Source organism: Falco rusticolus, chromosome 14 (genome assembly GCF_015220075.1).
Source record: "Falco rusticolus isolate bFalRus1 chromosome 14, bFalRus1.pri, whole genome shotgun sequence".
NCBI classification, from domain to species: domain Eukaryota; kingdom Metazoa; phylum Chordata; class Aves; order Falconiformes; family Falconidae; genus Falco; species Falco rusticolus.
Window position 1 is genome coordinate 14,490,436 of NC_051200.1, and position 23,812 is coordinate 14,514,247.

A 23,812-nucleotide genomic window follows, 5' to 3' on the forward strand; every position below is an offset into this window, starting at 1 on the left:
GAACAGAGAGACAGTAATGCATTAGCAGCATGAAGCAAAACCCTTCATCTTCCATTTGTCAGGGTTTTTTCAGGGATCATGTTCTAAAGATCATTAAAAGGTAAAAGGAGAGGTGATTTAAGTATGTTTGAGCAGAATGAACCAGGCAGGATTCAGAAGTTCCACGAAGTGGATGTTCATTCATTTGTTTACTGAACTGCTGCGTGTAAGTAAGGAAGCTTTTTGTCAGTAGAAATCCTCCTTTGTTCCCAAAGGTTTCTTAATAAAAAACATTTTTTTAAATTTAAGTATATGATAAAAACTTTCAGGAAATACTTGCCTTAAATATTCCACCCATTAAAATGAACTCCTTATAGGCTCCTAGGTAACTTAGATGTATAACTATCACGTAGAAGCCTTTTAAAGTCATGTTGTTTTTAAAAGGTGCAGAAAAAAGTAAATATTTTAGTAACGGTAAAGGCTTAACAAACTGGCAAATTGGGTGTGGGGGGGAAAATGTTCCAGCATGAGCCACGAGCCTGTCCTTGACTAACACCACTGTGAGTTTCAAACCAGAGTGAGCTGAGGATGGAAAGACTGCCTAACTTTGGAATTCTTGGCTTCAGCCTATTTTAACACGTTACCTTCAACAGAGGTGTTTTGTGTTCCCTGCCACAGTGCGGTATTTCTCCGAGCTGTAAGGGCGGGAGACCACCTGCCGTCACATCCTTTCCAACGGGACGCACCCCCGGGTATGGCCAGTGATCCAGCACCTCCAGCGTCCCTCGCATCTTCTAGACTATAAACCTGCGAATTTGGGGGAAGCCCTCACATACCCACGAGGGTGTTTGTGACGGGCCTGTGTGATTTCTACATTCTTGCTCAGGGGGGTGAGGGGAAGAGCAATGCCATAGAAGACGTCAGTTTAAGCTTTGCTTGAGTAACTGGCAAAACTTTTGCATATAGGAATGTGAATCACGCACACGAATAGGTGACTCATGTACGAATGGGAAAAATGTCACCCAAAAAACACTTGTTATTTTCTCCTCCCCAGGCAGAAAGCAGTGGGCAGCCCACCCCACTGGGGGGGGGGACGACAGACCCCTGCGCTGGGGGGGTCCTGCCGCAGCTGGGGCTGGCCTGGGGGGGACAGTTCTCCTCGGGGGGCAGGCAACCAGCCACCCCAACCCGGGGAGCTGAACCTCTGCAGCCGTTACCAGGCTCACACTACCCTGCCACGGCAGGCAGCCAGCAGCACCCCTGGGCCGAGAGGACACCCCGCTCTGTGTCACAAAAGCAAATAAACCCCATGGAACAGCCACTCAGTTATTAGCACCTGTGATTTTTCGGGGTGCAGGGGTACAGGTGTGGTGGTGACAGGGTGTTCAAGGGTACAAGGGCTGTGACAATGTGCCCCGGGGGGTACGGGGGCTGTGACATTGTGCTTGGGGTACAGGGGCTCTGACAGTTTGCTTGGGGTACAGGGGCTGTGACCGTGTGCCCGGGGCTACGGAGGCCGTGACCGTGTGTCCGGGGAGCTGTGACAATGTGCCCGGGGGTATGGGGGTCTGTGACCGTATGCCCGGGGGTGCGGGGGCTGTGGCCGTGTGCCCGGGAGAGCAGGACCCCGTGACAGCGGCGGAGGGGCGCAGCCCGCCAGGCCCAGGGCGCCGCGCAACGCCGCGGGCGGCCCCGTCCCGCAGCCCCGGCCGGCGCTGAGGGTCCCGGCGCCGAGGGGGCCGCCCCCGCCCCTCCCTCCGTGCGCCGGTCCCAGAGGCGGCCGGGGAGGCGGGGGCAGTGACGCCAGGGCCCGTGCGGCGGCGGTGGCGGCGGCTCCGCCCCGCGAGGCCGGAGCTGAGACGGAAGAAGCCGCCGCCGCCGCACAGCAGCCGCCGCCTGCCGCCGGAGCCCGACATGGCGCTCTGAGCCCAGCCCCGACCGCGCCGAGAGCCGCCACCCCGCGCCTCTCCGGGGGGCCCCGAGCAGCCGCCCCCGCGCCGGGACCGGGGAGGGGGGCATGGGCAGGGCGAGCGGCGCCAGCCGGCAGGGCCGCTGCTAGGAGCCCGGCGGGCATGGGAGCGCGGCGCTAGGGTCCCCCTTCCCGCCCGCGTCGCGCAGCTCGGCCCCAGCCCCGCGGCCGTGAGGTGAGCCGGCGGCGGGCGGGGGCTGCCGGGCAGGGCGGGCCGCGGGGAGGGAAGGAGGGAGCGCGGCCCGCGCTAAAGCCGCCTCCCCGCCGCTTTGTCCTTCCAGGCCCCGCCGCCGCCGCCCAGGAGCAGGGAGGCCGAGAGAGGGGAGCAGCGGGCGGCGCCCGGCCGCCGCAGCCCGCCATGGCCCACTCGCCCGTGGCGGTGCAAGTGCCCGGCATGCAGGTGAGCTCCGCGCCGCGCCGGCCCCAAAATGGAGGCGACGGGCCCGGGCTCGGCCCCGGAAGCGGCTGTTGAGGCCCCGCCGGGCGGAGGCCGCTGCTGGGGCGCAGGGTCCGGGGGAGCGCGGGTGGGCGAAGCGGGGCGGGCGGCGCGGCCTGGCCGCCGAGGGGCCGCGGGGAGGCCTCGCTCGGCCTAGGGTGGAGAGCCGGCCGGGGCCCTGGCCGGGCGCGGGAGGGGGGTGCTCCGAGGTAACGGGAGGCCCCGGCGGGGCCCCGCTCCCTCGGCGTGCCCCGGGGGGGCCGCGTACCTGCAGCCCGCCCCCGGGGGGCGAAGGGTTTCCTCTCCCGCCCATCCCCCTTTGTTCGGGGTTGGCCGCGCTGCCCCCAGGAGCACGGAAGAGCTTCTAAAACTGATTAAAGGCGAAATGAAGTTAATCGCAGGGTGTGTGGGTGTGCTGTAGATGACATATCGGGCCCGCTGGCAGGCGTACCTCCTGCAGGACTTCCCCACCAACATGCGCTTGGCGCGGGGCCTGCAGCGCAGCTTCGCCCAGGGCCTGGCGGTTAATGGCAAGGTGCTGAGCGCCGGGTCTGGTGGTGCTGCGGGAGCCGGCGTCCGTCAGAAACTTACATCTCTCTGGGGCTGGGAGTGAGACCCGGCGTCATCTCTGTATGTTTGTGGTCTCAGCTTGGGAAACGGGAGAAGCTCATCTGTTACTGATTTTCATAGGAAAGGTGGAATGCCTCCGACTCATCGTTCTTACTCCGCTGGCTGATCTAGTATAAGTTTGGTCAGAGATCTTTATCAAACGTAAAGGAGCTGAGGACCAAACTTGTTTCAGTGTTGATTTTTTTGCTTGTCTGACGCTGGCAGCCGAGTCAGTGTTTTGAGCCATCTCCTAACTTCTGGGGTAGCCGTGCCTGTGTAATGCTGGACCATGCCTGTGTAACATTGGAGGGGTTTTTTTCAGTTGAAATAACATAGAAGCCTTTATGATACATCCCTATGTATGCAAGACATGTACAGTAAAGAGTTCAGGGGGGTTTGGAACATAAAGTTAAAATTTCGCTTGGTCAGGTACCTTCATGACGCTTAGAAAGTGTAGCATTTATGTATGAACGGTATTTATGTATTGATTTAGGCCAGTTACAATACCAAGGTTTGATTTCCCGGCTTCATTTCTAATAATTTGCAGGCTCTCTGAAATCAGTTAAATTTTGATCATCCACTGACCTTGTGGTGGTGGTAAGAGGATACAAACCATGTTTTCTCAGCCTTTTTTTTTTTTTTTTTTTTTTTTTTTTCCCATTAACATGTCAGCGTTACTGTTGTATTGGTACATCCTAAAGAAATTTTGTGATAGAAGATGTAGAGGCTTTAGTCACAGCTTCTTTATTTATAACCTCTTGACTTTTTTTTTTTTTAGTGTGTTTGTATTTGGATTTTGAAAGAGAAGTCTCCCAAGTTTGTCAGTATCTTATTTCTATATCTGCTTAATGTATTGCTGTCCTGACTTCCTTAGCTGCCCTATCATCGCAAAAGGACCTTGAACTTATTTAAGATTCTGTTTTCCATTGTTACACAAATAAACTTTATGTAATAGCATATTTAGTTCCACTAGTTTTGTTGTTAGTTTAACCCAGACTCCTTAACATGTATCTGTATGTTCAAAACATTTTTGTTCAGTGTTAGATATGTACAGCTGCATAGAATCTAGATACATTCTTCCCTTGGTGACTTTTTTAACTAAGACTACTACACAAGTCCTGGAAGTCCTAGTATACAAAGTAATAGAATTTGGTGTAAATATTATTCTGCTCGTTCCTCTTTTAGAAGAGTTGTAATGCATTTTTTTTAATTAAAAAACCCCACCACCACCAAAACACGTTCTAGAGGAGTGTGGTAGTCTTGAGGTTAAAAAAAACCAAAACCTTAAGAAGCAGCCCTTATACTTATCTAAACTCTGCAGTCAGGATCATCCAAGTGATGATGAAAGTGTCCCTGCTTCTGCTCAGCATTAAAGTAAATGCATGGTGATCGATTGATGAAGGAGTAAACAGGTCATTCTGTGATGGAACAATATCTAATAGTTATGTTAAAACTATCACTCTGGGAAAGTGCCTGTAATATCAAACCCCTTGTTTTGTAGTCTGTGTTGAGGGGAGCATTTTATTGAATATGACAGTTAGAAACTGAATTTGCTGGAGAATGTGTTACAAGTTTGAAGTTTTCAGTTTTATTGTGATCTTACACTTTCCCTCCCATTTTATTATGAAGAAAAAAAAAAAAACCAACCAAAAAATGCAGAAATAATATGTAATTCCCACACTCCAAAAAGAAGACTCTGACAGTTTATCACCGAAGTATAACAGAAGCTTTTTTGGCTTTTTTTAAGATAGTTTTTTAAGAACAAAGATGGTTAGGTTACCTTGAAAAAAAAAATTGAATGGAAAATTGCAGAAAGTCACATAGAGCTATTTTGGTGAACTGGGAGTCTGACTTTAAGTACCCTGGCAACGATGGAAGACCCAGAGGTAGTATTATCTGTTGCCCTTATGAGTAGTTACAGAACCATTTGTTTGTGTAGTGGTTGCATTCTGTTTAACCTGCCTTGTGTCCCTAACAAAAACAGATTTTATACCTAACAATTCTTGCCTGTGCAAACAACTTCCTAAACACATTCGTTTTCCTCACTCCTTTGGAAAGGCTCCACTTGATCCAACTGTATGATGTTAACTTACTCAGCTGCCAAACTTCTAAGCCCATTCAATAAAATTAAAGTACTCGGTGAATGCATAAAATGGGTGCTCTGAAGCTGAGCATGGCGCTCCAAATTACTGCATTTTACACAGAATCCAAGACAAGAGGGAAAGAATGAAAGGTTGATGGAGCTATGTGAGCACAATTAAGGTGTCCTGGTTACATGAAGCACAATTTGCAATGGGTTTGAATGTGAGGTTGGAGTTTCTATTCAGTAATGTCATTGTAACTTTGTTCCTTGGGATAAGAATGTTCAAACTAGTTCTTAGTCTGGAATGCTTTGAGGTCTCACAGTGAGAAGCTTGTCCACTGGCACTGCACTGTCTTCCAGGAATCCAGTGAGCTCGTACAGAGCATTCTTGGGAGCCATATCCAAAAGAGGTGGTGTAGGAGCCTACCGATGTCTTTTACCAACCCAGGGCCTGTATTGAAAACAGAGCTGGAGTGAAGGTGTTGGACCCCTTAGTAATGGTTGTACGCTACTGCTTTTCTCTTGCTTGGCAGGCAGGATGCATAGTTCAGAGGGTTATGTTTGTTTCAAGTGATCAGAAAGTTTAAAGTATTTCAGTCATTTCAGATTGATGTGTTTCTGATGAACTTACATTATTGGCAGCATCTCATACAGTACTCCAAAACCTCTTCATAGATACAAGAGGCTGGAAACTGTTTAACTTATAAGTGAATAACAATTAACCTTTCTAAGATGGACAGTGACAAAATTTTCCTGTTTGTCAGCATCCTGAATTTCCAAACCTAGTCTGTAAACTTCAGTGATAGAGCACTGCTCAAGTAGTAAGTGCCTTTTTTGGCTGGTAGAGTTTTTTTGTATAAACTTTCCCTTTTCCTGTTCTAATCTGTTGTGAAAAAAAAAGTCTGTGAAATATTCATTAACTGATGGAAACGTTGATTCTTCTTAGTTGTGTTTCTTTTGGTCAGTGTATGTGTCTTTGGAACCTGTTATGGGGCTTTATTTCTTTTTGTCTCTGCTATCCTACTCATCTGAACACTTTTTGTTTCCTTTCTCATGTCTTTGTTGATATCTCCTGATCCTGTATGACAGTAGTCTTGAGTGCAGCCAGAAAGGTTGTTTAAACATGATGTCCATCTGTTTTTATTGGCATTCAGACTATCTTGCAATAAAGAGACTAATTTCCTCTGAAAGCAGAGCAGCTAGAAGCATGTGACCTGTCAGCCGGCGTACTCTGATTCACAATTGAAGGATTGCTTGGTTAAATACAAATTTGGATGTAAAGGTGAGCTTTACTCTCTGTGGTGTGCTGAACAACCTGAGCCTGCCAGCTGGAGAGTTTCTCCCTGTAGGATGCTCAGAGGCAGATCAGTTAACGTCTAGTTATTGGATGGGTATAGAAAGATTAAAGGAGAGGTAGCATTTAATTCTGGAAGCGGTCTTTGTCACAAACCTCAAAAAAACCTCCCCACATTTTCTTTTAAGTTAGTGCACTTGTGGAAATGGGCTCTTTGTGTGTGGTGCCTAAAGCTAGTCTGGAAGTGTGTCAGATTTCTAGTAAACCTTACGCATTGTAGTTACAAGAATATGACTTCTGTTAAGAACAAGCAGTCTATTACTATCAAATGCTTAAAATGTTTATAGAGGGTGGTCATTAGCGAAGCTTAAACCTTTGAAGAAAGGTCCGTTCAAGGAGCTGTTAATTTATTCCGCTCCTAGGAGCTGAGCTGTATCCAGATGCTTCTACAGTGAGTCTGAAAAGGGTTTAAACTTTTATTATTTAGACATGACTTAAAGGAAACTGGAAAGTCTAGCACTTGCAGGGCACCAGGAGACTTCCACAGTGCCTAGATAGTGGATTTCTTATGATTAAGCTAGGGTGGACTCCAGTGTTTTGGTGATGAATACCTTGTCCATTTTCAGTTCCTTGATTTGTACTTTGAGCCACAGTGCAGGCAAGACTGCAGGAAGATAGTATTTTTAAGACCTGTGAAGAACATGCCTGTTTGCTACTTGAAGCAGATATGCATTAAAATATTTGTGGAATCAAGCACTGCGGTCATTCCTTTGCTGGTCATGCTTGATGTACAAGATGTATCATACCCAGCAGTAGTCTGCTAACTGAGCTCAGGCTTTATTAGGTGAATTTGGTTCTTCCATCTTGTGCGTTCTGATGTTACTTTGATGACTAAGAAAAGTAGGGCTCAGTCATACTTGTACTGTCTTACTGTTAATCAAAGGAGGACAGAGAGCTCTGGAAAGTGTTTGATACATGGGAGCTGTATAGGTATAATCACCTGGAATTCAGCAGACACTTTTATTAGGCTTAGAAGAAAAAAAATGGACAGCAGTCTTTTTATTAGTATTTTTTTACAGTTTTATACACACATTAAGTGCACTGACCTGGAATTCAGAGGCAAATCTGCTGAAGCTGGCAGAGAGCACATAAACTCGTCTTCTCACCTTAATCTCTCTGTTGTTCTGTACCATCATATTGTCAGTTTTGGGCAGAGGGTAATTTCCCCCAAAAGATACAAACATTACATCTGAAACCAGACTGAAACTAAAAATACGTAATTGTTGCTTTATCCTGTTGTGGTTTTTTTCTGTTGAATTTAACATTGAAAATAGTCACTTTGGCTGTTTTTGAACTCCAGTATCTCAGCTTTGCAAGTCCTGGTGAAAGTTTTATTTTTCTGTTGTCCTTTTCCTTAAAAAAAGGAGAATATATAGCAAGACATAGCTCAGTAATACATTGCAATTTGTTGTTAAAAAATGAAACACAGTTTTTATTCAGATGCTTATTTTGAGGGGATGATTGTTTCTTTATACATAGTAACTTTGTGGCACACCATGAATAATATGTATGACTAAATGTGCCTCTGCAGCAGTATTTGTCCTGCGAGACCTATGAAACACCCTAAGTAAAGTAGGCAACTGTATTAGCCTCTGTTTTAATTGTTTCCGTGTCCCGAAAATACGGTTTTAAGTCATCTCTAAAAGTGAAAGGAAGAATTTCAAGCCTGTTTTAATAAAAGTACCACTTGTTTGCTCTTTGGTGATTACCTTCGGATGTAAGAAAGAGTTGCAAACTCTGAAAAGTAGTGAGACTATTATTTTGTGTTTTGTTTATTCTTAGGGGCTGAATGTAATAATTGACAGACAGAGGAGTTCAGGGATGGGGTTGAAGATGAACTATACAAAGTTGTATTTGAAATTCTTCTGTAACAAATAATTTTCTGGCATGCTGTAATTAGTGGCTACATGTATGTTATCTTTGAAGAAATGAAGACTTGGTGAGGTATCTGTTGTATCAGGAGTTACTGTTCCAAATCCTGCTATTTCCTTCTAACTTCAAATGATTGAATATCACATTCTTTCTTGTTTCTGCCTCACCAGTTTTTACTCTATTTAAAGACTGTCATTTGTTCTTTAAATTTAAACTTCTAGGAGTTCTTCTGGAACAAGTCTGTTCTGCTGATTACACGGGGATCACAGGGCACACTCCTTAGCTCTGAAGGAGAGACTTAAATCTCATGGGAAGGGTGCCCATATTCACTAAAATCCATTCTGCCAGAGGGATTGCTAGCTGAATAAATCTGGCAAAAAGAACTCGGCAAAACTATTAATAAAGGGACTGACAAGGTAACAGGAGCTTGCCAGTCTCATTCTTCCTCTTATCTTGTGCATGTGGTTTAGCAGAAACAGGCTGTATTGGTTAGGTCCATAGCTTGGGAAAGAGCATGCCTTCAGCTTACATCTTTCTTCATGAAGAAAGCTTTGAAGAACTGCATAGTTGACTCTTAGAAGTGTGAAGCCAAGCTTGTCTTGCCAAAATCTGGATTCGAATGGTCTTGATTGAGGCAGTGTATCTGGAATAGCTTTGTGGCATGATCTGTCTTGATTCCACATGAATTCTGTATGCATCGATGAAGGAGAACAAGGAGTGAGAAATGTTAGTTATCTGCAGGTTTCACACTTGAGCTGTGAAAGGGGGAGTCTGAGAGCCCAGGGTGGCTTCACTGTTTTCAAGAACCAGAAGTCAAGCACCATGTGTTGAGTCTTGAAGAATGTGGTTTGTTTGCGTTTTTTTCTTCCCGTTTCCCTCCTGTTCCCTGGTCTTTGGCAGGCCTTTCTTTCAACTGGATACTGTTATATGTTCTGAATATTTGAATAATGTTGGCTGGGGGGGCTGGATCAGAGGGTGTCCATGCTTTGCTAGATGTCAAGTTGTATTTCAGTGCAGGCTTCTGTGTTGGGAGCTGAATGCAGAATAATAAAAACACTGTACAGCTTGAAACGACCATGAGTGTTGTGCCTAAATGTAAAACACTGAACAAGAAAGATTTAATTTCTACTGATGTAAATCAATACAGAGAAATATGAGGGGAGCAAGATGATCTTGCTGTTGATCTCGCGTAAGAAGGTGTCATCTGGCAGCCGGTCATAGCAAGAACATTTTTACATTCCTGCACAGCTTTATTCTAGCCTAGTTGGCAAGAAGAATCTGAATTTTTTTTTCAGGGTGTTTCTCTTCCTCCCCTCCCCCTTCCCCATGCCTTTTATGTAATGAGATGCTTTGCCATGCTATGAATGAGCTGCAAAGTAATTGAAAAAGGAGTTTCCTGAAACGGGCAGGTTGGTTCTGGCAGGGTAGGTTTCTTGTGTCCTTTGTAGCTCATTTTGGAGTTGTATTTCTGGTTTTTCGTTGTGCGCTTCTTGTAGCTTCAGGTCCAGTATGATTGATATGATCAAGGGCCAGTATTCAAGAGGAGAGTACAGTTTGCAAGCATGTGGTTGTCTAGCCTTGGGGAGAGTACAGAAATCTGGGATTTTTACAGACGGGTGTGTTTGCCTTTCTTTCTCAAAATGGTCCCTACCAAAGCTAGAGGAATGGTGTGACATCCTCTAACCCTGGGTTCCCACTTGGGGTTCATTGCAGGCAGTGGTTATGCCTGGAGATTTATTTGTGGTAAATAAACTTGTGGCCTGCTCTTTAACCCACATTGTGTTTTGAAGCCATCCTTTTTCAACTGGTGTTTTTCTGCCTCGCTTTAATTTTGTTTAGCCTGAAAAGAAGTAATAACTACTTCAGTAGAGAGATTTAGCAAAGATACTTAATGTGTGTTAAGCTTGAGGTCTTGTTGCTGCTTTCTAGTTTATGGGCTGGCAAATTAAAAAGCTGGATGTTATTTTTTGTTTTAGCTGGATTATAGTATGAGTTTAATCTTATTTGAAGGAGGAGAACTGTGTATCTAGTTCTAACTTGCACAGAAGAAAATGCTAACATGGCTTCAAAGATAGAGCAGCGAGGAGGCCTGTAAAATTTATGTAGCAGTTGCCATTTAACTGTAGATACTGAACTTCTAAATATTAGGAAAATGGTAAAAATGCTGCAGTGATGTAGTTTATTGCTGGCAGAGTTCTGACGTAGTTGTTCCTTTAAATGGGTGTGGCAAAAAAATTGTTTGTGTACTGATAAGCAGGCTGCTTGCTGAAAGGAAAGGCCTACTGCTAAAAGTAGGCTATAGCCCATAAATAGTTATTTTTCCATATTCCTATTAGATGTGGCTTTTGTAATCTCTGTGCAGATTAGGTTTCTCAAAACAGTTCATGACATGGACAGGTTCCAAAGCTTCTTCAGCAATGAGAAATTGCTGTAGTCCTCTGTCTTCTGACTTCTAATTCAGGTGTGAAGGCAGTTAGTTCATTGAGGTGGATTAATTACCCATTCAACAAAGGAGACTAAATTTGTTTTGAAAGATCAGCTTGTTGAACTCTATTAAAATACAGAACAGAATTTGAACACTTTGGGATACCAGACCCTGTTGATTTCTTGAACTGCCTTTTTTTTCTCCATTTAAGCACTTGGCGGCTTAAGTCTTTTTCAAATCATAGTAAAGACCTAGCCACATAATTTGTGCCCCCCTCCCTCTTTAATTCCTCTGACTCTCTTGGTGGGCCATGCTCCTCAGACGTGGGAGCAGACTGATGGATATGCAGCTGTGTGCAGTGGTTTTAAGATTATTTTTTTTTTTTTAAGGATACTAGGTGGTTAAAAGGTATTGATACATAGAATGGAAGCTAAGTGGGACTCCGTTTGAAATTTAAGGTTATTCAGCTACAGAGAAGCTCACTGGCATGAGAAATTTTTCTTTGTTTCCTCAATGCAGAATACTCTTCATAAATAATTGGTGTAAATTTTTTTAATTGCCTGTGTCAAAGAGCTAATCTTTAGGAGATGTGTTGTTATTCTTTCTTTTTGCTTATTTATGCTGTTTCTGAAGTTGCTTCATGTTATGTTACCGAAGTGAAAGAATGGCTAAGAATAGAGGAAGTGAGTTCAGTGGTTTCCATTTTCAGCACAGCATACAATTGACAGCTTGCATCTGCCACAGGTCAGAGATTGCTTGAAGGTGAAAGTAATTCTTTCCTTAAAAATCTGAGAAGGGGTGGGTTTGAATGCTGATTTTTAAAGTTTTGATAGTCACATGAATTTCCAGGCAGCTTGCCTTATGGCTGACTTGATGAAAACAAAGCTTGCTTATTTTTACTTTTGTTGTATTGAAGTTCCACAGGTTCTCACTAAAAATGGCAGTGAGTCTTCGCCTTGTCAGATAAGGGAGATGTTTCATAAAGGGTTATAACAGAGGTCGGGTCTCGAGGACAGCAAAATTCATATCTAGTTTTTGCTACCTATTGTGGAGAAAAGCTTGATAATGTAAAGGTTTGATACTTTATAAAATCAGAGTGTGGTGTTGTGAAAATTTCTTCTCGAGTATGTATCGTACAGTTCCAGTAAATATAATGAAGTATCTACTATCCTGGTATTTGAGTCTTGAACAGGACTGCAGGGTAGCATCAGAGTTTAGTTACATGCAAAAGTCACTGAGAAGCGTGAGCATGTGTGCAAGATGGAGTAAAAGATGTTTACAGGTTACACCCCTGTTTTGAATGTCTGCAGGTTCATTTTTTTCTTATTATTTATAATTAATAATGGATCTACAACTGTACCTTCAGTAACTTCAAACTATTTAAATTTTTATGTATGCACACATGTACCCCTGTGGCACTGTTTGTGTGAGTAACTTTAATTGTAATAGGATTTTTAAATAAGATTAGCAAGGAGAAGTGAGGAGGAGTTCCAGGAATTAAAATCTATCACCATCTGTGGTGCCTTTCCTGTAAAGAAGTAAAATGTGGAAATATGTATAATATATGAGAATGTATGTTGCTGTAATAGAATATGCATGGTGTATAATGTGTGTTTATATATATGTAAAATATCTGAAACTGCATGCAGGTAGTGTATGGAAAGATATTCAACTAAGAAGAATGCATCTGTTGATTTAGACATTGCTCTAAGTCCCATAGCCTCTCAGGTTTACCAAGCTTACTCCCTTTTAATGTCATGGGTTTTCTTGGGTCTGGACAGAAGAAAAACTTAGAGGTACTTTTATTATCTGAGAATAGATAAATGTCTGTGAATGGACAGATTATCTAGGATTTCCATGTGTTCAACCCAGATGCAGTATTTTGTAAGTCAGATAAATACTGAGAATAGATGAAATGTCTTGACTTTTAATCTGCTTTTCTTTGTTGACTTCCAAGTGTCTTTTTTACTCATTGTATTTCAGGTATTCATTCTTAAGACAATAAAGGATGTCTCGGAGATTTCACAAATAATAAAATAGGCCTTATAATTGCTATTTAATTTTATTGTTAGCCATAATTCACACAGTGCAGTCAGTGGGATTTAAGAGAAATGGTACAGTGCATGCTGGCTTCAGCAACCAAGTTGGCATACATTTCTCATCTGGCATTTTAATGCTAGCGTAACTGAAACTGCACAACAAATTCATTACTGGCATGTTTTTTTGGTGGTGGGTTGTGTTTGGTTTGGTTCTAAATATTTTGCCATAACATAACTTCTTTTCCTCAAACTTTCTGCGAGATAGCTCTTTTCATTACAGTTTACCTTTGACTTCTCCCGGGCTATGAAGATCAGGTTTTTATTTTCGTGTGCAGTGCTTGAAATGATGGTCTTTTAAACACACAGGTAATTCTGATGGCTTCCAAAGATACCAGCATGTATTAGGGTGCCATAGTAGTGGATACTTATAAAACATAGGAGTAGACACTCTGGTCTTCTTTTGCCAACCTTTTATAACATCTTTTGAGCGAATTTTTCCACCTTTATCTGATGCATATTTGAGTAGCATCTCCCAATGTAAGTGAGCTCTTCTATAGTACTGCTACAATTTTAGGGGAACTTCTGTTCTAAAAAAAAGCCTGGGAGATGCTTGAAAATCCAGATAGTATAACAGCATTTCTGGGGCAGGTTTTAGACATACTGTTAAGACAACAGGATATGTTTTCTCACATTGACAGACTGCGTAGCAGAAATTGCACAAGGCTATGTTAAATGTATTTGCTTTGGGGGGACCTAGAGGATCCAGGTTTTGATTTTGTTACAGACAAGGCATTATTAGTTCAGTCTCTGTCCAAGATTCTTTGAAGCTTTGTTTTTTCATCCAGTTGTACTCGGTACCTTTTAATGAAATTCATTAATGAACCTTCTTAGAAGACCTGTTTCTGTAAAAGACCTGTCCTGCACTGACAGATCCTGAAGCAGTCTAACATACTGTTTCTTCTAATCTGGTGTGTGTCATTAGATATCTGTATAATCTTGGAAGGTAGATATTCAGTGTGCTTTCACTTTGTTTCATAGGAAGAAGGCAGAATTTGGAGAACAGGTATGTTAAAAGGGTCGGAGGTGGGAAGGCGAGTCAGACAGTCAGTCTTGTAGCAGAATGCATCCAGGGCATCACTGCATAGCTGTGTTTATTTGAATCAAAAGAAAACGCTTATATAAGCTGTATTGGTGGAATAATTGATGTAATTACTGCAGATATGCTGGCAAAAATTATGCTGTAATGTTTTTTATTTGGGACTTCTGAGCAGGCAGTTGGACTAGATGACCTCCTGAGGTCCTTTCCAAACCGAATTATGCTATGATCCTGTGACTCTATATGTGTATGTAAACACATACAGCAATAGCATATGGTTGGATAAGAGAGGAGGAGAGATTTTACTGAACACTAGTGCAGGCTGTATAGTTGTGCTGGACTGGTGAAATGGTGGACTTCCAAAGCTATGCAGAGGGCTTGTGATGTCGTCACACTTGGGCTGGTACTGTTGTTCATGCAGGAGAGACTGAAGTTGGCATGCGAATGTGCCTGTGCTTGTCATACTTGTTGCAGCTTTTGTCTGTCGAAATGGGCTTGCAGGGGAAGAGCAATAGATTCTTTTCCTGATTTGTCTGCTTATAGGTGTTATCTTTGGAGAGGTGATGATGGAGTCCATATACTGCCTACTGTATTGTTACCATCTGCTGCCCGACAGCCATGACTCCCAATAGAAACCAGCATTTATTAAAAAAAAAAAACAACTAACAAACCAATTATTGATGCAGGCAACTTTCAAAGCTTCTAAACCTTTTCCTGTTCAAGGAAAGATCTGTGAAAGAACAGGGAATAACGATTGTTTTGCTCAGGAGTGTTAATAGTGTTAGAAATATTCATTTCTACCATATTAGAAGTTTAGCTGGAAACTGCTGCAAAAATTTATTGGTATGTATTTCAGGTGTGTGTACACACATGCACACTTCTATTTGTGTAAAATACATCTCCATCCTTTTCTATACCAGGAGAAAGACCATAGGCATTACTGCATTATATAAAATTTACCTTTGTTTAAAAAGTAGTCTTTTAAAGTTGTTGGCGTTTTTTTAATTAGTTGTAGAAAAACATTTCTGTAGAACAATAGTCTGATAGACAGAAAATTAACAAAGATAAAAGCAAATGTGTTTCAAAATGCACAGTCTTTGTTCTATGGCCATGTTTTAAGTTATGCAGTGTTCTAAGTTTGAAGCTTTTGCAGAGGACATTATCTCAATATTAGCCATAGTTGGTCAGAAATATTTGCCCTTATCCTGGAGTGTCCTACAGTCCCTTGTCAGCCTTGGTGAATAACAGAAGGTGTAAAGCTGACTTTGCTGTGAGAGGATTTTCTTAGAACAGAAAGATGTGACTCTTTTCCTCTAGTCCCACACAGTTTGTTCTCCTCTGATGCCCCTCTGTTCCACCTTCCCAGGGATGTACGGGGAGTTCTGCCCTCTCCAAGTCCAGCCGTGCTCGATACCTCCCTATACTCCAGCACTCCCGTGTAATGGCATTAGGAGTTGTTGGCAGTTAAAATAGCCTTTAAAGCTCTGATTCACCTGAAGTAGCTTGGGGGAGAGAGTTTGGAGGCCTGGCTTGTTTTCTTGATCACGGTTAAGTGGGTGCATAGGATCGAGTGATGTGCATTTCCACTGAGAAGCCCAGAGGAATTTTCTGCTTAAGGTTTCTCCTGAAGCAAAACCCAAGTGTTGCTCTTTGATTGTGAAGGGCTGGATTAAACTGCTTTTCCTTTATCTGTCTGGAAGTGTTTAACGGTTTCATCTCAAATCAACAATAGCTATTAGCGTGAATGCTTCTGAGGAATCCCAGACTCCAGGTGCGTCTCAAAATGAAGTTAGTTTCTGTGAAGATGAGTATTTTAGGCTTAATGAAAAGTTTTGCCAGTCCTCTCCTAAACTCTTTTGGTTTTTGGGGGTATGTGTCTGTATTTATTGTAAATGGAGAACTAACCCTTAACTGTTATTTTTTGGAACTAAGGTAGTTCAGGAACACATTAGCTAACTAGCTAAATAACAATTCAGCAGCTTAACTAGTGGCAGGAAAAGTCTGGGTGGCAGATGCTGCTGCTTTTGCCACACCTGTCCCTACAATAATTTTTTGAAACGCATCTGAAAATAGATTTTTAATTCAGATTTTTTTAAATTAATTTTTATTTTTTTGTCTTAACAATGAAAAGATGGCAGGAGCTGATGCAGTAGTATATGGCAATATGGCTATCTTTGGGAAGTTTGAAGATTTACTGGTGGTTATTTTTTGGTCTAACTAAAGGCTTTATGAGTACCTGAAGCCTTCAGTCATTTTCTTTCCCAGATTATATATATGTATGTAACAATAATAATTGTCCCAGATTTCAGACCAAGTAGTACTCACCCTCTTTTTTTCATTTGCTGTGATTATGCATTTGTTCATCTTTTAAGTCTTTCACTGGATCTATCAACAGAAGAAAATGCAACATTTTTTGCCTAATTATTTCTCTTGAAGGCAGGGGGTTTTGCTTTTTTTTATTTGTTTGTTTTTTTTAAAGGAGTAGATAGCAATGAGCTCATCATAGGCAAAGGGGAAATTCCTCGTTCTTCTTGCTTTAATGTACTGCTCAAGAACACATGTGTGTTTTATATACTTGCAAAATCTAAAAATTTTAACTCCACAGATCAGTATGAAACTGCCATACTACTTCGTGTTCCCTCCTCTTGTGATAGCACAAATGGCAGCTTGGTATATATGAACAGTGAACTGATTCAGCTGAAAATAAACCTGACAAATCATACAGTTAATTCTTAGCTAAATCTGCTTCTTGATTTGTCTCACCGTATTGTGGAATAAATTCTGGTTCTGGTAGAAGGAAAGAAGTGACAATAAGAGCCCAGTAGGGAAATGAGACTCCATTTTGGACTAGGTTAAAGTAATTTTTAATTTTTCCCCAGTAAAGATTTTTGCATCCATTTGCAAGAACGCCAGCATAAAGATGATTTCTGGAGTTTCATGTTGATACTTGAGTGTTTTGTTAAGTAGGGTAATCTGTGCCTTGGGTTGAATGCCTGCTTTTGCCAAAACTGTCACTGCTTTTGCTGGTTCTGAGTTTTGGAGTGCAAGAAAGTTCCAAAGCAAAGCATATCTTTCATATTTTCAAGTGTTGCTGTTGAATCAGAGGGTTTTTTTGGGCAGATGTTGGCTGAGCAAGGATTGATTTGTGCACTGAGTTGCCCAGTTCTGACAGCAGCAATGTGTTTACTTCTGTTGCTCTGCAAAGCATGGGCTGTTCACTTAGCACATCTGTCTTACCTCTTAAAAAAAACACTCTCCTTTAAATTTTCTTAGTATGGTCTGAAGTTTGTGTTCTTAAACCGTGGAGCAAGTCATCAGTTTCCTTCAGTAGTCACTGCTGTGGTTTTTGGATGCACAAGTTTCTCTAAGTGGCCACATTGTATGCTTTATCTTGAAGGGAAAATGAGAATTTGCTTCCTTTTTGTTTCCTTTGTGACTACTTGAAGGAGTTGAGAAATTTAAAATATTTCTATAATAATCAGTCTGCCGATCTTAAGAGTAGTTAATCAACAGAGATTCCAAGCCAGGTATCCTCAAGCAGTGCTATGCTGCCTGGTGCTCTGTGCTGCCTTTTTGAAGGCATGCTGGGGTGATACCAGCCAGTTCTGACCAGAACCCCACTTTCAGTACTCTGCTCCAGCCTGCTGTTTCCTTCTTTGAACATCTCTCAGCCCCTTCTGCTCTGCTTCTGTACAGCACTTTTAGCTGCCCTGAAGATGACTGATCTTACCAGTTCTCAGAATCTGCCAGTGAATACCAGGTAGTGGAGTCCTCTTGCAGCTAGCTCCGTACTGTTTGATGCTCTGCACTGCTTGATAGGATGCTTTGTCTGCCTAAGGCTCTTGGCCAGGTAGAAAGCCCAGCCTTTTCTGCCTGGGTGATGCTGTTAGTGCTTCTGTGCCGTAACTGCATTCCTCAGTCTTCTGAATTACTGCACAGATAGGATTAATATTAAGAACAGCTCTTTTCTTTCGTTTTAAAGAGTTGTTATGTGAGGAACTGAAATGAGGTTTGTACCCGACTCCCTCCCTGGTGAGTCTCATTTACCTTTGACATAATTGCATAATGTACATTCGGTAACTAATAGCTGAATTAGATTTATTTCCTGCACACTGACTTCTATCTGATGCGAGCCTTCCAGTGACAATAAATCTGGATGATGTGCTTCTTGGGAAGTAATGAGGGCCAATAACTTGGAAGTAAATTAAGTAACTCATGTATCTCCCCCCTCTCCCCCTTCTTTTTTTTCTTTTCTAGAACCATAGAGCAGACCCAGAAGAACTATTCACAAAACTGGAACGTATTGGGAAAGGCTCCTTTGGTGAGGTGTTTAAAGGAATTGATAATCGGACACAGCAAGTGGTTGCTATAAAAATCATAGACCTTGAGGAAGCAGAAGATGAAATAGAAGATATACAGCAAGAGATAACTGTTTTAAGTCAGTGTGATAGTCCTTATGTAACGAAATACTATGGATCATATTTAAAGGTAATGTATAATATTGCACAAATATTTGCTAGCACCCAGTTGTTTTGAATGCCGCTAGGAAAAAATTCCAAAATTGAGGAAGAGTTATCATGCCGACTTGACCATTTATTAGTAGGTTTTTGTTTTTCTTTGAACAGAGCTTTTCACTTTGTTTTGCTCCTTTTGCTGCTGCTTTTTGATGCTGGAATTTGCATGAAATGGCTAGGGAATGAACAGAATTGATAGAGGATTCTTCTTGCCTTGCTGTTGCTTTTGGACAATGGTTTTCTCTTCTCGCTCCACAATCCCTAGCACAATTTTGTGGCCTTTCTAGGGAAGAAAAAAAAAACCTTCATACCTGTAGAAACAAACCCCTTTCTCTGATATGGAAAGGAACCCTGCACTGTGTAGAGATGTGCTGGTAATTATGCAGAATCGTAGGCCTGAGACAAAGTAAAACTGACATAAGCAGAGTTATGTAACCACTGTGTGAAATGTTATCTAAGGTATAATTTAAAAACAAACAAACATGAAAACCTGCAAAAATCAAAAAGTGTTGAGTAAGTCTTTTCAACTTGCAAAACTGTCCAGATATAATCACCTTAAGTATGGCTTAAACGATCTGTGGTGCATACGTGTTTTAGATGTTTTTAAAAAAACCTAAAGCCATGTAATAAAAGCTAAAGTATTAACTGTAGTTACAGCTATCTTAGAAGTCGGGGGGGGTGGGGGGGGTGGGGGGTGTTTGCTTGTGTTTGGGGTTTTTTTTGTTGGTTTTTTTTTGGCTTGTGTTTTTTCTTGGTGGGTTTTTGTTTGCTTGTGTTTGGTTGTTTTATTGTGGGTTTTTGTTTGCTTGGGTTTGTTTTTTGTTGGTTTTGGGGGGGTTTGGTTTTTTTGGGGGTTTTTTTGTTTGTGAATAGGGAAAGAAAACAGTCTTTTCATTATTTACAGCATTATAAGTATTGGAAGCAAAAATGGCGTTGCAAATCTGCCTAAGTACCTGTGCATCACAGTACTTTTGTCTTTGGCCTTACCATGCAAGTCTTTCACTTTTTACCCTTTTTCTTTGATATCTAAGTATAGTTATTCTGTCAGTGCTATAAGACTATCAACTTGTGGTTAGGGATTTTTATTTTTAAAAAAATGTACTTTCTTTACCGCTGTGTGAGTTCTTTACATTTCGATTCTAAATGGATGAATTCTGAAAGATTAGTGCTGACCTCTTTGCTTTTCACACTTCCAATGTTTTTGGGGAAGGAAAACTTCTGTGTGTGGAGCTTGGGGAGGTGTTTGTGGAATTTTGGTTACTTTCCCATTCATATAAGAAATTCCTATTTTTTTAAAAAAAACCTAAACCCCAAAAAACTGAAAAATGGTTCACAGGAATGTTTTTCATCCCAAACTAGCACAATGGGAATTCTACTGCTTACTGTTCCCCAACTAAATGAATAAAAATGTCCACAAATGAGTACTTTTAGTTCTGTAATTAAAAATAAATAAAAGTACTGTTTGAGCAGTATCTTGGCTCTACGTTTTTCTTGGGCTAGATTTATCCTTGGTTACTAATACTAGATCTTTCAGCTTGAGATTCCTCAGGGGAGAGTGTATTAGCTTTGTTAAATGTGCAAAGACTCTTCTATGCTGCCTTTTCATTTTAGTAATAACAGGTATTTTGAGAGTTATCTCAGTCTATTATTTTTTTTTTTTTTACTTAATCACTATAGCTTTTAAGTTTTTATTAGCTATTATTCTAAGAATGGGTGTCAGCCAAAGCATTTAGCTGTGTAGTACTTTGCTGATGATTTAATTTCTCTCTATATTGTAGACATCTCTTGGAAGCAGTGGAATAGGCACAGTTGTCTACCAAATGACTGTATAATTAAAGGTTAAAGCACGCTAAAGTAAAATTCTGAAAATTAAGACATCTTACTTCTTGCAAAACAAAGTCCTAGGCTGCAGAGATTAATAGCAGTTTCCTATGGATATGACTAGTGTGAAGGTTGCGTTCAAAGTGGTCCCATAGGTTTGCTGGTGAATACTTGGCTTTATATATAAAGATCACTGAAAATATTCCTAGAAATAGTTTAAGATAGTGGCTAAAAAAGCATAAGCATACAGTGAGTAGAAGGTATTTAAAAAATATAGAGAATTTTTTTTTCCTTTGCATCTTTCTTTATAGGAAAACAAAACAGTTGAGCCAGTCTGCCATCTCTAAGATCATGTTTATGGAATATAAATAATTTACTAAAATATATTAATCCTACATGTAAGTTTCTCTGAAGCTCTAGGGAGTGCCATTAGAAATGGTTTTTTTTAATTATTTTTGCAGTGCTTAAATCAAAGAGAATTCATATTTTCCTGATTATACCGAAGCAAACCCTCAGTGCAAAGGCATTCAGGGTGCCTACAACACCTATTGGTATTCCTTAGTTGAGTAATCTAGATCTTGTTTAAATCTTACAATCTGATAGGTTTTATTTTGAAGAAATTGCAGCTGAGACCATGTGCTAGCTTCAGGTTTTTCATATGTGCCTGAGTTCATCCACTTGAACTGTAACAGAATATCTTCTGTTGTAACTTATTCTTGTTTTTAAACCGATTTTAAGTAAGCTTTGAATAAGCAGATGGCTCTTGTCATCAATTTGTAGTCACTTTCACTTTTATCTCCGGTGAGATAGCATATTTGATACTTAAAAGTTGTTTATGACTAAAACACAAAAGAAGAGATGTTAACTGTGAGGGTTTTCTGATTGCAAGCATTTCAGATGAGAGATTTTATTTTTGTACAGCCTTTTCTACACATTCTTCAGCTTTACAGTTTCCTTGCACTTTAGGATGCAAAGCTAGGCTTGTGGCTGAACCGGATGGAGTCGCCCAGTCTCAGGGAGCCCAGGGCTTACCAGCTACATGCAGGCTCTTCCAGATGCTCCTGCTGCTGAAAGGGGGAAGGGAAGAGTGTCTTTATTTCATTACTTGACTTACTAATTTGTAACTTAGTCAGCTCAGCTGATGCCATGTGAGATACTCTTATGTTTGCAGCCTAGCTGCTCATTAGCTACAGCTTGTACATCTGACTTGTACATGTGATTTTAAAAATATGGACAGTCCCTTAATATTTTTACCTAGCAGTGCAATGTTATTTGTCTGTTACCGGATATTTTACTCTTGAAAAACCTTATTGTTAGTACAGAGTGGCAAGGTCTACTTACTTGAGGTTCTTGGAATAAAGCTGATGGCAGTTTTCAGTTAGTGATACAAAAAGGTGCAAAACCCCAACATCTTTGTAATTTGGGTTACCTGTATGTCTTGAATTTTGGAGTTTGAATGGGAGTTTCCCATGGAATTAATCTTGGAGCTTAGGTATTAGTAATTTTCTTCTCGAATTTTCATTGGGTATCTGGCAAGAGCAGAACTGTTTTCTAAACATACTGGTAGGTGATGTACAAATATATCGTCAAAGAATGCACCATAATAAACACATTTGTGTACGGTGGTAAAATGTTCCAACTTCATATCGTGTGTTTCACAAATGCCTGTAGAAATGTACAAGCTTACAGCTGTATTAATGCAACTTTTGTAGCTATAAGATAACTTTAAATCCTGACGTAGATGTCTGTAGATGTTCTCATTTGTGGAAGGTCAGGATCTTGCCTCCTCATCCCATATTGCACTTTGATTGCAGTTAACATCACATCTCAATAAATAAAACATTCGTTGCGGAGAGTACCCTTGAAAGTGATAGTGCATAGCAATGCAGCAGTGTGAGTTAGGTTAGACAGCTAAAATGAGTGTTCTCCTCAAGCGTAATGGCTTGTCGAAATGTATTACTACCTTATCAGTTCAGGATTGATAAAGATTAAAGGTATTAAAAGTTACCTTAGTTCTGGCATGTTTTGGTTACACCAGTTTGTGAAGCTTGATAAAATACTTGAGCTGTACTTTACATGTGAATCCCATAGAGATAGATCTTCTCATGACTGAAATTTTATGCTTGTTTTCCCTATTTGTGCCATTTAGCCGAGGAGTTTAAATATCTATCCTTGTAAATATTACAGCCACCTGGGCTTGCTCTTTTCTTTTGCACTTAAAACAAGCCTGAAGTTATTAGTTTTTCAGATTTGATATCGAGAACTCTTGTAGTAGTGTCCGGAGACTTCCATCAGAATTATACAGCACTTTGTGCAGCAAAGCTCTGAGACAATCTAAAGATACTGTTTATTCTACATCGTCTATTTATACTTGATGGACCAAAAATAGCTAGGAAAAAGGTTGTTCATGCCTGTCTAGAAAATATCCACACCCGGTTACAGTGGATAGTAGCAGTTTCTTTGAGACATTATTTCAGAAACAGGGTACTTACTCATTTTCACCCTATACTGTTTTTAAATAATAGTCAAATCCTCCAAACATGTCCGGTAACCACAATGTTTGCCTTAAACTGGAGTTCCTTGCAGGTCTCCTCAGCTGACAAAGTTGGGCTTTGTAAAAACTGCTAAAATTAGCCAGCCCTTCCCTGCTGATCTCATAATATTGGAATAGACTCTCATAAATGGTGTGTTTTTTAAATTTGGTATAAATCTAATAGAGCCGACTTTGTTAAGATAATTGGATGCGGCGCTTTCAGAAACTGCACCTTTATTTGCATGTTGAGTTTTCTTTAAATTTCTGTCACTAGTCAGGCAATAGGGTGGGAAACCATGCAATGTAGAATGTAGGAGGCTTTAAAAAATACTTCTGTCGATAAGCTTGTCCTCTGTTACAAGGAACTAGCACTAGTAAATATCTGTTGGAAATTTAAACAGCATGTGTGGTACTTCAACAGGTCTGGTTCAGTTGAGTATTTTTAGTAATGGTTTTTATTTGAAATCAAGAAATGTTTTTATTTGCAGAATTACTTAGAATAGTAGCCCATAGATTAATATTTTGGTTTCTTCTGAAATGTGAGGGGACTCTGGCGAGCAAATAGCAGAAGATCCCAGTTTTGAAACATACACTCTGTAGATCTGATACCAAATCTTTCGAGTTTTGTGTGTGAACCAGCTACATACCAAGGGCAAAGTCAGCATCTAAAAACCAGTGTTAGAAGTATTTGTCAGTTCTAGTATTCTAGTAGAGACATCTCCACAAAGAAAACAGAAACTCACATATAGCCCATAGTGGAAGTGTACATGAACTTTGCAATATTACTAGAAATAATTTTAAAAAATATAATCCTAAGATAGGTGCCTTAAGTCATACTTTTTATTGAACTACGTTGCTCTTATCTTCGACCTTTTAATGGCTGATTTCAAATCTCTGATTGGAAAACTTCAGAAACCTGAGCACTTTTGTAGGGTTCCAAGCCTGGCAGTGCAGTTTCTCCTGGCTGGTGGTTGCGCAGCTTTGTACCTGAAAATTGGAGCTGCCCCTAGGGTAGCAAGCATGTTTTGTGGTAGGCTGTAAGTCCTTAGGTACAAGCATATTCAAGGGCTATCAGTTCTCAC

At 41.1% G+C, this 23,812-nt stretch overlaps 1 protein-coding gene across 4 annotated transcripts in view; it reads left to right on the top strand.

Annotated features, from left to right (window-relative positions):
* Positions 1-1,828: 1,828 nt before the first annotated feature.
* The window catches only part of STK26 (serine/threonine kinase 26), a 33,651-nt gene continuing 11,667 nt past the window's right edge, over positions 1,829-23,812 (top strand). For all 4 annotated transcript variants that reach the window (XR_005107477.1, XR_005107478.1, XM_037407978.1 and 1 more), the window contains exons 1-3: positions 1,829-2,123; positions 2,230-2,348; positions 18,120-18,350. Coding sequence is in view for 2 of the 4 variants with exons in the window: in XM_037407978.1 (XP_037263875.1) it covers positions 2,307-2,348; positions 18,120-18,350 (273 nt within the window). In the remaining 2 variants the exon portion in view is untranslated. The remainder of the gene's footprint in view (positions 2,124-2,229; positions 2,349-18,119; positions 18,351-23,812) is intronic.